Source organism: Salminus brasiliensis, chromosome 3, assembly GCF_030463535.1.
Source record: "Salminus brasiliensis chromosome 3, fSalBra1.hap2, whole genome shotgun sequence".
Lineage (NCBI taxonomy): Eukaryota > Metazoa > Chordata > Actinopteri > Characiformes > Bryconidae > Salminus > Salminus brasiliensis.
The window spans coordinates 31,287,523-31,303,105 of record NC_132880.1 but is presented as its reverse complement, the minus strand read 5'-3'; the positions used below and the strand labels follow the sequence as shown (position 1 = coordinate 31,303,105).

Sequence of the window (15,583 nt, the reverse complement as noted above, 5' to 3'; positions counted from 1 at the left end):
CACCCTCTAACTGAGCATATTATATTGCATCACTATATGTTTATTATCGCTATGGTTATAATCTTCATCAACAGATCCACTGTAGCATTGGACGTTCCAACACAAAGTAAACAAGGTTGCCCCCTCTATTGTTTAACGGAAAGTAAGGCGAATAGCTTACGGTTGTTTTGATTAGCCTCTGAAAGCCTTTCGTCTTACTGTTTTCATGAACATCCACCTCTCCTCCTCTCTCTAAAGGACATTGAGGACCACGTGGCCTTCCTCATCACTGTGCCCACCACACTGGTCATCTTCCTCACCATCTTCATCCTCGTCTGCATCGAGTCGGTCTTCAAGAAGCTTCTCCGCCTCTTCTCCTTGCTCATCTGGGGCTGCCTGGTTGCCATGGGTTACCTCTTCATGTTCTTTGGAGGGATCATCTGTCCGTGGGACCAGGTATGACCGGAGAATCAGCACAGGATTCTTTTCCCACCTCACACCACTCATTCTTTTAACATCCGCAGCACTGTATCAGCTGTAAAAGCCGGGGGCGATTGATTGATTGATTGATTGATTGATTGAACACTTTGAGTTGTTTTGGTGTCGTTTAATTGTTTGTTGATTCAGACCATCCACAGCTTTGTTCCTGATTCATTTTACAGTTGTACATGAATTAAATTATTAACTTCAATAAAGGCGGTGTGCATGTGTGTGTGTGTGTGTGTGTGTTTGTGTATGTGTGTGTGTGTCTGATTCTGAGCCCCACTGCATATATCTCCCTCCCTTCTCTGTCTCCCCATCTCACCCCTTTCTCTCTCTCTCTCTTGTTCACCCTCTCTGTCTCTGTTCTTTTCTCCTTCTTTCTCTTTCTCTCCCATTCAGTCAATCATCTCTCTCTCTCTCTCTCTCTCTCTCTCTTTCTCTCTCCATTTTCAACTTTTCTCTTCCTTTTACTCTCTCACAATTCTGTTTCTTCGCAATCTCACTATCTGCCTTTCTCTCTCTCTTTCTCTCTCTCTCTCTCTCTCTCTCTCTCTCTCTCTCTCTCTCTCTCTTTATCTTCCCCTTTCGTTGTCTACCTCTGTCTACTCATCTCGCCCTTTCTCCTTCTCTCTCTTGCTCTGTCTCTCTCTCTCTCTCGTGCCTCTCTCTCTCTCTCACTCTCTGTGCTGCTTCCTTTCTCTTTCTATACCTCTCCCTCTCTATTTGTACCTATCTTCTATTTCCTCCATCTTACCCATCTCTTCCTCTTATTCACTCTCTCTATCTCTAGCCTTTTCTTTTTCCTCCACCTATCTCTCTCTCTCTCTGTTTTTCAACCTCTCTTTACCTTTCAATCTCTTACTCTCTTTTCTCCCACTCTATCTCTTTGCTTCTCTCTCTCATCCCTTTTCTACCATTTTCTTTCTTTCCCTCTCTCTCTTATTTACTGTCTCTCTCTATCTACCTTTAGTTCTGTCATCTCCACTCTCATTTTTTCACCCACTCTCTACACCTGCACTCTATATCTATCTCTCTCTTTCTCTCTCTCTCTCTTGCTCTCGTTCTCTCAAATGCGCTCCTCTTCATTTTTCCAGCTGCTTTAACCCTAGCTAATTTTGCTGCTGCCGATCCTGTATAGCATCTAATGCACCTGCTTTTAGTTCAGCACTTCATTAAGGTACAGAAGCCATATCAACAGAACCTCATATGCAACAGAACCCCCCCTGTCACGGCCTGTACTTTTCACTGTAGTGCTCGTACTATGTACCCTCAGTAGCCTTTTACTATGAAGTCAGTCCTGAGATGAGCGGTTTGTTCACTGAGGAATGAATGTGAGTCAGTGAGTCATCTGAACTGTGGGCCAGACATCACTTGGGAGGCCACCTGGAAATGAGCAGAGGTAAAATACATGCAACACTGAGTGACTCTGAGTCAGAAGATTGGTAACACTTCCACAGCAAGAGCTGTGATATCTAATGACCTGCATCTGTTTAAATAGCATAAATAGGTCCAACACAGCTCCTGTGGGAATTTCTTAACATGCAGTGTGTGTGTGTGTGTGTGAGGAGCGTATGGAGGTGCTTAGCTGCTCTGATGTCATCTGAGTTTGAGCAGATACTCTTACTTAAACATTGTTAAAGTTAATTTTTAATGGACCGCATATGGAAAATACCCCATGAAACGAGATCAGTTGCAGTTGTTATTAAAAAATCAAATTTACATATTTCCCTTTGTTTTGATATGAAACAAAGAAAGTTACATTATCCAGCTTTTATAAATACACAATATATGTAAATGTTTCTGGACACATTATAAATATATATTATAATAAACAAATCAATATAATATGAAAGATTTTCATATTAGAAGGCACATTTTTAGACCTGATTTTGCTGGATTGACTATATCAAGACACCACCATATTAAATTGAATCAAATTGTGTATTTTGTCATTACATTCTGTACTGGGTAAAGTTTTCACTACTGTCTATGGTTCATTTGGATATAAGAGATAAATGAAATAAGGTGTTTAATATAATGAAAACATAACAAAAACAATCTAATCAGAATTCAGTCAGCTTTTTAACATGCATTCAGCTCTGAGGAGCAGTTCTCAGGAAGCACTGGTTCATTAACTTTATTAATGCTAACATTAACCATTGTCCATTTCCTTCAGTGGGGGGCTGTCGGCGTCTCCTAGAGCTACAGAGAAGGCATAATGATTGTATTTAGTAGAATCTTCATTTTTGTATTTACACTCTGCAGGTATTGTAGTAACACTCTCATTTCACTGCAAAGTTTCATCCGAAGCAAAAGGTTTAAAATCTTGAGATGACTAATCAGAAATTCTCCCACCAGGATTATTTTCTCCGTGGTTTCTAGGGAGATACAGCTCAACAAGCTCTTTTTAGGAACTGTCAGAGGAATCAAACAGTGATGTTTTAATTTCCAGTGCACTGGACCAAGTTTGTGAGAAGAAGTGTCACTCCAGTCATTCTGATAGGTTTCAATTCTAGTACATCCCTGGCTGTGAATACGAGCATCAGTTTAACCATGATTCAGTCAGTTGTTAAAATGTATATTTCATAATATGTAATATATGTATCAAACATATGTGATATCTTTTACAAACCTTTAATTGTTTAATCTACAACAACCAAAAAATCTGTATATGTGCCAGCATTAGCTTAGCGCTAACATACTATTAGAGATCCCACAGGGCAGCTAACAGAAGTCCTATCTTAGCAGTGGAGTTTTCCTAGTTGAGTTGAAGCAAGTAAGCAAAATGAAGCAAAATGAAGATCGAGCTTCAATGGTCATCATTCACGTCCATCATAAGAAGTTCTTTTGGTCTGCTAGCAGAAATTATGGAGAGATGGGAGAGATGGTATCGACCAGGTTTCGACTTTATGGCCCGAACTAAAGATCTAGCTTTAGTACTCATTGTTCTTCACTGGATACCATGATATATTTCCCAGTGACTCATTTGAGGAAAGGGAAACGATGTGTAAATAGGAAGTATTCCTTTAAGGGAGGTATAACAGGTGAATGGAAAAAGGATGGTTTAATAATGATGTCAGGGAATCTATGGACTCTCTCCATATGCTGTATTTAAAGACACTGTTCTATTAGTGCTTCAGACGGTTTCGCCTAAGTGGCCTAAAGTGGCTTAATGTCCTCTCACAATACTCTAGTTGGCTGTTTCTAGACAGTGGCGGAGCTCAGAAGAGCTTTTAATGACTGTTGGATTTTTGTGCCCATGATTATGCGATGGTTGTTGAGAGAACCAGTGACAAATCCTTATCATTTTCTAGATATACTTAATTCAGAAGCCACATCCTTTACACTGTATCTAATTTTGTCTTTCCGTCTCTCTCCATTTGCTTTCCACTCTTTCTGCCTCTCTTTCTCTGGGGATATTAATACCTGTTGGTGCTGCATTATTAAGAAACCTGCTCTGTCCTTGTGACATCTCCTCTCTTTCTCTTTATCGCTCTCTCTATCTCTCTCTGGGTCACTACTGGCACAGTGTATGAAAGCAGACACCAGAACTAACTCTTTTATCACCTCACTCCATTAGGCTAGTATTGCAATCGCTCTGTTCATAGCCAGCTTGATCAGGTGGCACTTTGAAGCACTGCTGTATTCTCACAGCTCTTAGGGTGCTCCATAGCTTATTGCAGTTGACAGCTGGAAGCTGGGGCCTTTTGTTCACGAGGGATATTATGGACAGTTGGGGGGCTTTAGCGTTTAGGTTGGAAGAGCAATAGCATCATGGAAGAAATTGGCTCAGCCCACAACACGGGTCCTCTGGCGTTTTGCGGGTCAATGTGGAAGCAAAAACACAACAGCAGGACAATTGTGTTTGAAGTCAACCCCACCAGAGCAGCTTCTATTGCCTTTGTGTTTATCCTCGGGGGAAAAAAGCTAAGTCAGGGGTGATTTGGTCTAACAAACACACTGACCGCTGGCTGCTTTAGACCAAGAGTCCATGTCAGTGGGAGTTCAGGGAACAGTCAAAGGGTCATACTGTCTTGTTTCTTCAGTCCTCATGAAGCTCTACACCATGGTGAGTTTTTACCAAAACTTCTGGACCCCGCTGGCTCAGAAATGACCAGAGGGGGCATGGAATTGAAAAAAAAAGAAATTATTTAGTGTAATAATACCATTCAAAAGGTGGAAATCACTTGTTGTTTGTTTTTTTGTGTACTGTGTTATATTATATTGAGGGTATCAGAAACATTTTACAATTAAATTACTTGGTTAATAACAGTTAATAATTGTGATCTGATATAAAGTAATAAACACAATAATATAAGTAAACTGAATAATATAATGTAAGCTATAAACAGAGAAATATACTATTAACAGCCTAAATTATACATCCAAATAAACTACACTGCAAGTTTTTTTTAGTTGCTATAAAATGCAAAATGCTGCTGTCCAATAAAAAACATGGACAGTGATGAATTTCTGGCAATTTTATTCCTATGCATTGTTTTCTTCAATAACTTTGATGGAAAACAGTTTGATGTTTTGCAGCAAGTCCTGACTTTGTAAGGTGCCCAAACATTTGGACAGACCACACTGATGATTATTATTATTATTATTATTATTATTATTATTATTATTATGTAAAGAAAGATTTGATGATATGACTATGTTTTATGTTGGATTAGCTCCTTAAACTTTGTGGTCAGTACTTTTTAATAAAAATAAATAAATGCATGTATTATTTGGAAAGGATTGATAAAATCTTGCATAAGATATTAAAGGAATTGCAGTGATCTGATATCAAACAATGAATGTCAAACAAATTGATAAGAAATTCATCACTACCCATTCCCCAGTTCAGATGACCACTTGCATAACTTGAGAATAATCCGTTTGAATGACACATGTTTGAACAATTCAAGAGTATTTCAACTGATATGTTGGTGTATTTTCTACTGGTGATGCACAGGCAGTGTGTGTAAACCGAGTAATTGTTTTCACTGACAGTTTCGTATACAACAGAGGTGACTCCATAGCCAACCAAAAGCCAGCACACTCCCACAGTGTTTCCTTGCTGCTCTTAATGAATTTATTTCTTCTTCAACGATGACATCCCCTCAGCAGCTGATCAGCGTGTGTGGAGCATCATTTCCAAGAGCGAACATGAGGGAAGAAAGCAAGGACACCTGTCAACATGAGACATTATTGATGCAGATGAAAAGAGCTCACTGTAGGACATTCGGCTCCATACCGTAGGCGGTATTCACCCCGGACCGCAAATCTCCATTAGAGCCACTATAAAGTCGAAGGTCTTTTTATGTTGTTCAGAAGTGAGCGCATAATCAAACCCTTTAATCAGAAGAAAGTGTAAAAAAAAAATATATATATATATATATATATATTGGATCTAATGCACCTTCCTCCAATCAGCCTGCGGCCAGAGCCTGGGAAACGCACCTAGAGCCCAAGCAGCTTTAGAGGGCCTTTACTTTCTCATTAAGCTCTAATCAATGGCCACCCTGGAGATCGTGTTGGCCTGTTATATCCGGGGTGCAAAAAGAATGATGGGAGGGTCGCTGTAGATGGGGAAGAAAGGATGGAAGGTTAAAAGCAAGAGAAATGGAGAGATGGCTGTTTTTTTTTCTGAAGAGTATGAATGTGCATCTTTAGTGGGTACGCTGAAGGTGCATTCATATTCATATGCATTAACTAAACCTACACTATATGTCCAAATAGACACTCCTTTTAATGAATGCATTCAGCTATTTTAAGTTGCACTTATCACTGACATAGATCTACAAATGCACACACACAGACAGCTTGTCTAGTCCCTATATAGACGTACTGCCAATAGAATAGGACTCTGTTGTCACCAAGCCGAAAGCCAGACGTGGGCTAGAGGGGAATAAAGCCCCACAGCATTGCAGCCTGCTCACAATCTCTAATCTAAACATAGACTAAACCGAACCCTTACCCTAACCGTGTCTGTGTCTATTCATCAATTATTTCTAAGCTCAATAATGGAGTAGTGCAGAATACTGTTTTCTCAATTCTTCTTCGAGTACATGAGTACATGCTGGCCTGTGTGTATTTGGCAAAATAACGGCACCAGTGGACTGCAGGTCCTTGTGAATTATAAAATATGTATGAATATGTTTGTGCAAAAGTGTGGATTTTCACTTTAGTGGTACATGAGCGAATTCTATGAGATCTTGTGGAGTATTGAGCTGTAGAGCAACTGGAGAAACTGTGTTCTTTAAAATGATGGTGCTCCATCCAACTTGGAATTGGGGTGGGGAGTTGGGGATGAGGTAAAGTGATGATCATCCAACATCCTGGTCCCACTAACACCCTTGTTGCTGAATGCAAACAAATCCTCATAGCAGTGCTCCAAAATCTAGTAGAAAACCTTTCCTGGACAGTAGAGACAGTTAATCCAAAAATTACAGGACAAACTATTTTAACAATTCTTGATTTCAGAAGAAATAACTAATAAGTAATAATAAGTAGTAACATACACTGTATAGACAATACTTTTGTCTATACAGTGTATGTTACTACAGATCTAGCTATGCTTCTTGAATGAACCGTTTCATGAAATTAGTCCTTACAGGGCTTAAAAAGCTTATGGTGTGCTTCTAAGTCATCTTTTATAGTAACTAAGCTAGAAATCATATGGTTACAGGAACTGCAACACAGTAGGCTAATTGGCTTGTTAGTGGTTGTCCATCTTACTGTAGTTGTGTTTCTGTGCTTACTAGCTATGATTGACCGCCCTGTTAAAACAATCTTTGCCACAATGTAAGCAAATTGGTGAATCTAGCTATTTTGAAAATGCTCATCGGAACCAACAACTTATGCTTTAATGCTTTTATACCTGTGTATGATGTGTTTGAAAGACAGTACACTTGTGTACTGTGCATTTACAGACTGGCGAGGCTGAAATTGGCTTCTTATTCACATTTCCAACATTCACCAAATGGTGCAGCAGTTATATTCCTCTTTATACTTTTTGCTATTTGGTCGTAGAATCTCTTCTGCACAAAGCTGCCACTCTTCTCCGGCTTGTATTTACAGCCAGAATTTTATCTAGAACTGACAGCTGCTATTTACATTTCCTTTTATATTCGATCTTCTTTAAATGTATTTTTCAAGTTTAAAATATGTATCGGCACTGTTGCCTCGCTTTCATCAGGCTGCCGAGCTTCAGAAAGCAAACTTCCACCCTCCAGACTCAGTAATGAGCGACTGCCATCATCATTAAGCAAAATGTTATTCATTTTGTTGTTTTTCCAAAACTATTTTTGTCTGTCTTTTATCAGTGTGGCAGCTTTGTTCGTACTCACATCCAGAGGATGCAGCTAGTGATGTCGTAGTCCTCAGAATGTTTAGAAAGGACTTAAATGATTAATAATAAATAATAATAAATATCAAGCATAATGTACATTTAAAATTGGTTAGCACTGTCCAAAGTATAAATATCCAGAATGTGACCATGTAATGAGATATGATCTCATCTGAAAACTTGCTATCAGTCTCTAGAACAGGATTGCCTGACCCAGTGCAGTTTGTTCACACCTACAGATGTGTACATTACAATGCATAAGAAAGCTGCTTACATTGAAAAGTAAAGGTGCTACTGCTCTTTTTGAGGGTTTAGAAACATCTGCAGTACCTTTCACACTTGAATCCAATGATGTTTGGGCTGTGTGTCAATTACACATGTAGCCCTTAAACCTAATTAGAGCAAGATGCCTGAATCATGTATAAAACTCCTGCAAGTTTTTCTCAAACTGCAAAGAACGTCTCACTATGAGCCTCCCAATAATCTCCCAAGCAGTGTAGTAGGACTATTGAAAGTAGTGTTGTAGTACTCAAGATCGTTATTGAGACCATAAACAAGCAGCCTTTATTTAGAATCTGTCTTTTCTCGATCTCGGAGTGAGGTGGACTCAGAAATGGTTGTCAAGACCAGCGTCTCAGCGTGTGCAAGTGGCCAATGCATCTGTCTAAGCTAACGTTAATTAGAAACCAATCATGTCCATGGATTCTGTGGCTGAAGGGCTTTAAATAGGCCTAAATTGTAGGATCATGGCTGTATGTGTGTGTGTGTGATGGTGGCAGGGAATTAGACACTAAAACCATGCAGATATTTTAGTGTACATTTATGCATTAACATTTACTTATTTACCAAGCCTTAATAGCTTATGTGGCCAAATTATCTCTAATCTTTCCTTTTTATTTTGTTGCCAGAATAAAAAATACAGAAATATAACAGTCTGTTTCTATAAAAATCCATTATTTCAGAACTCTTTTCAGTCCTCCTGGTGTTTCCAGCAGGCCATAACTGTGTGAGTGATTGATTTCATTATTGATTGGAAACATGATGCTTTTGGACCTGTCAGAATTATTGGTCCTCAGGATTTGTGTTTTTACATGTGTGTTTAGGCAGTTTTATGATGTGGTTGGCAAAAGTATTCACATTCATTACTCAGGTAGAAGTGTAGATACTAGGGTTTGAAAGACTTCTATAGAAGTTATTAAGTTATTAAGTATTAACTTAAGCTTTTTACTCAAGTAAAAGTGTTAAAGTACTGGTTTCAAAGCTACTTACAGTATAAAGGTAAAAGTAATTTAAGGAAAACTAATGCCAAAAGCTTAGGCCGCACCACAGGACTACCCCACCTCCCTAAAAATAACATTTTCTGAAAACCATAATGACTGTAATGTTCTACTAAAATATTAATGTTGAGAAATGTTGGGATGCACTAGTCTACCTGTTTCAGCTGCATATCTGTCCATTGAAAAGGAATGCATTTTAGTAATATCAAATATATTAAAGGAACATCTATGTGCACTACTGAGCATTAACATGTGTTTCATGGAGGGAAAATATGATGAGTAGTTGCCTATAATAATTGTAATGGTGCAAAGAGTCAAACTTCAGAGGCATGTTATCAATAAGCTTTATTGGAATGTAAATGTGGGGCTTAGTTGGGACATTTCACTCGAGTTCTCTTGAGTCTCTGCCACAGACATCTCATCATACTAGGCTACATACGTCTGCTGTGTGCTTGCTGGAGTGAAGTGACATGTGCAAGTGTGATAAATCGCTTATAAACCAATAGGGTGTCAGAATGGTATATGTTTATACTTCTTATCCAACCACAATCAAATTCATACTTTCCGAATGGCACAGTTTATCTGAATATGTTTTTTGGGGGGGTTTTGAATGATTTTTAAAAAGGAGTAGAAAGTACAGAAATGAAAAGTTGTCTGAAAAATAATTGCTCCAGTAAAATATAGATAAGGTAACAAAGTATTTGAACTTCGTTACTTGACACCTCTGGTGGTTGGGAGCAGACTGACCAAGTTCTGCATGTAGATGCACATACAATTGTGACCACAAGAAAATGGCACTTAACAGGACGTGTTTAAAGTGTAAAAATCTGTCAAACTCTGACGTGAAATTAATGCAGCGTTTTTTTTACTTAATTTAGAAATCCTGATGGGATGTATTTTTTAGATACCAAAAAGTGGACATGTCTGGGAAAAAGAGGACATATAGTCACCCTAGGAGCCTGTTTAGACTTGTCATTAAAATGCTTCCCGGGTGTGACCAGATGAGATCCGATTTTACTTTGCAGTGTAAAAATAACACCATCGCGTTCGTCATTTCTACTCGCCTATTCTATTTCTACTAAACCACGCTTTCTCATCTAAATTGTCCTGTTCTGGGAGACTGTGAACAATAGGGGTTCTACAATGCCATGGAACAATAGGTGCTCCTCACATTTTAGTAATGGCTCTATCAGAAAATGTGACAGACTATTTAAACCCCTGATGAAGCTCAAGTACAAGGTCACAGCTTGTGTTTATACTTAACCCCTATTTGTTTACTTATCGTCACATGCCCGGATAAAGCACAAGCGTGAAAGGGTCTTTATATTGCTTTATCTTCTCCCAAGACCAGAAATAGGACATTTTTAGATTTATGTGAAAGTCGGATACTTCATTCTACAATTAAACATCTTTGATTAAGGATCCAATTTCCCTGAGGCTGTGTTAATAAAGAGCTAAAATGATCATCAAATGTTTAATATTTGATGACTGGTAAATTGGATTTCTGATATTTTGAGACTGTCTCACTGCCGTCTGCTTTTGATGATCTTTCGCACTGTTGGTGGTTCATTTACAGTGCAAGTAATTTCTAGACAAGTGCAATCACAAGTAATAAGCTCCGGAGCAATAGAGGAGGTGTTGTGTTTAAATGTTTTATACTTCAGAGCGAATCATATTGGCAGGAGTGTGTGAAGTGCAATGGGGTGTGAAAACGAGACGGCTTACAGGAGAACTGATCGATATCTATGAACTCTTTCAAAACTGAGAAACACTGGTAACCAGAACTGAAACAGAGTCTTACGGTCAAGCAATGCAGTACTTTTTACAGCCACAGTGGGAGCTCACACCAGAAATTTTATTACAAGTATAATGAACTTTATTTTCTTGTCTGTATATATATATATACGCTTTACACTACACCACTTTTAAAGCCCTAACACAAAAAACGACTGAGCAGGCCAAAATATATCTCATTTTTGGTGAAATATTGGGGATCACACAGTTAACGGCTTGGAATAGTCTAACTAAGGTTGTTGCCATACTGAACTGAGCACATGAACTGTCCTGTTACTAGGAGACAGGAGCATGGGGGCACAGCAGAGAACGGCTGCTGTTTTCTGCTGCTGACGTCTCTGTTGAGAGAGTAAAAACAAAAAAAGAGTAAAATGTATATGGGTAATGTGAATATAAGTGAAAAAGTAAGTTTAAAATCATTGTAACTCATGAAATCATCATTTTTCTTTTTTTCCTATTTATTTTTTTTTCCAGTTTTAATTGGCTGTCCATTTCAAATGAGTCGCTGATCAGTGTTCAGTATGCAGTATGTCTCGTTCAGAGTCGGGTCAAAAGAATTAATCACAGTAGATAAACTCCAGCTGGTCTGAAATACATTTGGGAGGCAAAAGTTTGAGTCGGCGCCTCAAATTTGTTTCTGAACTGGCAGCTCCGGCTGGTTGAAAATCTGCTAACTAGAGCCAACCAGTGCAGACTTGTCCAGACTGAGAATGGAGAAGAATGGAGCGTAAAAGACCTCAGATCCTATGCTGATTGTCACTAGATGTACTAAGACGTTTTGCTGCAGTTCTAGAAGTTGCTTAGCAATTTTCGCACTTTCACTGTTTTTGTCCTTTTATTGAAGAGACTTTTACCTGAGACATTAGCTCACAAAAGTAACAGTATTTTTCCTTGGAAATTGGGATGTTCTACATTTCTGTAACCACAACCAGGTGTTGATCACTGCCCCACAACCACGTGTAAGCCAGTGTTGGCTCAGCGGTTAGAGCTCTGGACTATTAATGACAGGGTTGTGGGTTTGATACCCGGGCTTGGCAACACGCCACTATTGGGCACATGAACAAGGCCCTTCATCCTCTCTGCTCCCGGGGTGCTGGAGTTGGCTGGTTCTGGGTGTGTGTGCTCACTGTCCCTAGTTCACGTGTGTGTGTGTATGCTCACTACCAGTGACAAATATGTGCCCCTTATCATGGGGAGTTTCCACCCCACAACTAAAATGCTACTTTTATCATGAAACAGCAGCAGACAAGAGGATAAGGTGACTCTACAGAGTACAGTAAACTGTACAGAGGTCAATAAATGCAATAAATACAGACAACAGACAATTCTATTCACTATACAATAAACTACACAAACAGTACATGCAGGACAATGGCTAACATCTGCAGAACAATAAACAATAAAGGCACAGTCCTCAGCAGAAAGGGCTGTTTTGTAGCTGTATTGTTCAGTGAAGTAAATGTAGTAAACTTGGCCTTTGGCAGGACATTGCACTGCCAAGAGTGCCGAACAATGGAAAGTGTGTGAAGTGAAATGTCTCTTGTGTAAAGTGAACAGGTGCAGCACATTGCATAAAGTTCTTCTCAGGCTTCTTAGGTTTGTTGTGAATCAGGAGCTGAAGGTCAGGCCTGATTCAAAATGTCCGATGGAGACCGGACATACGCTAACAGAGCTGATAGGGGGAAGAAACAGCCGAATTGGCCTGTCAGTCTCAATCCTACTCAACCAACCAGACAGGCCTGTTCTATACATTTCCACAAGCATAAATGGGCTATGCATTTCAAAGGAGATTATGCATTTAACCCAGTCAACCTTGAGGCAAAGATCTGATCTCAGTGCTTCTTAATGTCACCAGAATGTCACTTTAGCAGAAGTACATGGGAAAAAATCATGGCTGTGATTGCTTAATAAGCAAGTCATTTACCAGTTATTTTGATGACTAATCAAAATTTTAGTGAAAAAAGACTAATCAAAAAGGTTTTTAGGGGAAAAAATGCCAAAATATGAAAAAATAACTCAAATAAACAATGGCAGTCTATATGTAACCTTAAGAAAAAAAAATGCACTATTTATCCAAAAGTATCCAGTAAATGTAGCTACTTTAAGGTACCCATTGGAGATACCATTGTTCAGTGACTGATAGAATGGGGCACTCTGGAGAATCCACACATGGTCACCATGCCCAATGACCTACCTTCTCTGCAGTCTGCAGATATTATGCAAACTGCCAACTAATTAATAGCAAGTTCAGGTAATTAATTATATGTTAATTAAATTAAAAATCAACATGTTTTTTAAACCGATTTGTCATGACAGCGCTCGTCCAATCCAACAGTGTCTTCTCCTCTACCGATCCTGTCAGTGTTTGTGAGTAGTGGTCAGAATCAATAATGAAGAAGTGTGTGTGTGTGTGTGTGTGTGTGTGTGTGTGGTACAATAAGGTTTGTGAACATGGCCAAACCAGAAATCCATTAGGCTTTGCCTACCAACCCATCTGCCATTAGCTGTGTTCTTGCACAAAAAAAACACAGCACCTCTGTGCTTGACTAAAGCAGATGAAAAGTGAGCAGCATAATACAGCAAAAATGGATTTACTTTGAAATGATTTTTTGGTGAAGGCCTTGACCCTGGACGTGAGAGCACTTCAGACTGGGAGGAGATTCTGACTGCATTTAGACAGGCAGCCAGATTTGATTCTCTGGTGGTGTGATGATGATTTTCTGTTCATTTCACTGTATCTCTGTACTGTATTGTGCTGTTGCTGATTACTTCTACGTCTTTACAGCCTTTATCGCCTGTATTAGTTATTTGTCAAAGCCTATCTGAATCTTAATAAACCTCTGGGGGAAATATTACATCAGACACTGACATCTTGTCTTTCTCTGAGATCAGTTCCAGCCACGATAGCTTTATTAAGATTACTATATTGTGTATGACACTGCCACAGCATTATTATAATAATAGCAAACACAATAATAACAACATCAGTAATATAATAACAATAACAATAATAATAACAATAATAATAAAACAATACATTCACAATTATTTGTCAATGAGAGGGAGTCTAATAGGCAGTCTAACAGAATGTAGATTGTCATTGGTCAGTGGTGTAACAACAGTGTGGAGTGTGTTATGAGTCTGTGGTGTAACAGTGTGGAGTGTGTTAGGGGTCAGTAGTGTACCAATGTAGAATGCTGCATCTCAGGAGTGTAGTAGTGTGGAGCATGTTACAGATCAGTAGTGTAACAGTGTGGGGTGTGTTACAGGTTAGTGATGTAACAGTGTGGAGTGTGTTACAGGTTAGTGATGTAACAGTGTGGATTGTGTTACAGATCAGTAGTGTAATAGTGTGGATTGTGTTATGGGTCAGTGATGTAACAGTGTGGAGTGTGCTACAGATCAGTAGTGTAACAGTGTGGATTGTGTTACAGAGCAGTAGTGATGTAACAGTGTGGAGTGTGCTACAGATCAGTAGTGTAACAGTGTGGAGTGTGCTACAGATCAGTAGTGTAACAGTGTGGATTGTGTTACAGATCAGTAGTGTAACAGTGTGGAGTGTGCTACAGATCAGTAGTGTAACAGTGTGGAGTGTGCTACAGATCAGTAGTGTAACAGTGTGGATTGTGTTACGTGTTTAGGCTTGGTGGTGTAACTAATTATTAAATAATGAACAGTATATAATTTGCTCTCTCTCTCTCTCTCTCTCTCTCTCTCTCTTTCTCTCCCTGTCTCTCCCATTGCAGGTCTCCTTCTTTCTCTTCATAGTCTTTGTGGTTTACACCATGCTGCCATTCTCCATGCGGGATGCTGTCATCGCCAGTGTCCTCACCTCTTCCTCACACACCCTGGTGCTCAGCATCTGTCTCTCCAACACCACTGAGCATGCAGAGCCTCTTGTCTGGCAGGTAAATGTGCGATGTATGATCCACACTCTATCAAAAGTCGGGTGTCAAAAGATGTCTGCTGAAATTGAAATCACATCGCATATTAAATTATAAGGGGGGACTTGCCTGACATAGTCTTAACATACAATTATCACTTGTAAATAAAAAAATAAATAAAAAAACATTGCTTACAAATCTTCTTCATTTTTGACATGGAAGCAGTTTTTTCAAAGCTTTGCAGAATTTTTGTATGAAGAAAGTGTGTGCAGCAGTTGGTAGGAGCTAAGAGAAATTTGTATGTATGGGTTCATTTTTCTGGGTCCTAACTATTTGTATTGCAAAATTGGCAAAGGGAACATGTTCACATGCTATGTTTTTTTTAATAATTAATTTATTTAATTCCTATCATTAATTAATTAAAATAAATATCTATACAGAATTGTGACTAATACCAATATTATATACCAATAATAAAAATTACAATAACATTATCAACTGATATCTTTTAAAAACTGATTTTTTTTTCTTCTTCTTCTGATTAATTCTGATTTTATGCTTCATTGCTTTACTGATTGATACTAACTAATCAAACCTCTTTAACTCAAAAGACAGCAGCAAGTCACAGTTTTACATAATATAAATATTGAAGTACAGAAAGGGTACCTACATTTCTTTGGTTTGTGTTAATTACTTCTTATTGTCCGTATTTTTTCTGGAACTAAAGGTGTGAATGTTTTTTTGTTTTTGTTTTTTAACCAGTTTTAAATTTAGCAGTTTAGCTTGAACTCCTGTAAATAGTTGAATAGGCATTGTATAATATCAGC

At 38.6% G+C, this 15,583-nt stretch overlaps 1 protein-coding gene across 1 annotated transcript in view; it reads left to right on the top strand.

Annotated features, from left to right (window-relative positions):
• adcy2b (adenylate cyclase 2b (brain)) overlaps positions 1 to 15,583 on the top strand; it is a 95,366-nt gene that overhangs the window by 19,107 nt on the left and 60,676 nt on the right. The window contains exons 2-3 of the mRNA XM_072675892.1: positions 238 to 435; positions 14,619 to 14,780. Of these exons, the coding sequence (XP_072531993.1) occupies positions 238 to 435; positions 14,619 to 14,780 (360 nt within the window). The remainder of the gene's footprint in view (positions 1 to 237; positions 436 to 14,618; positions 14,781 to 15,583) is intronic.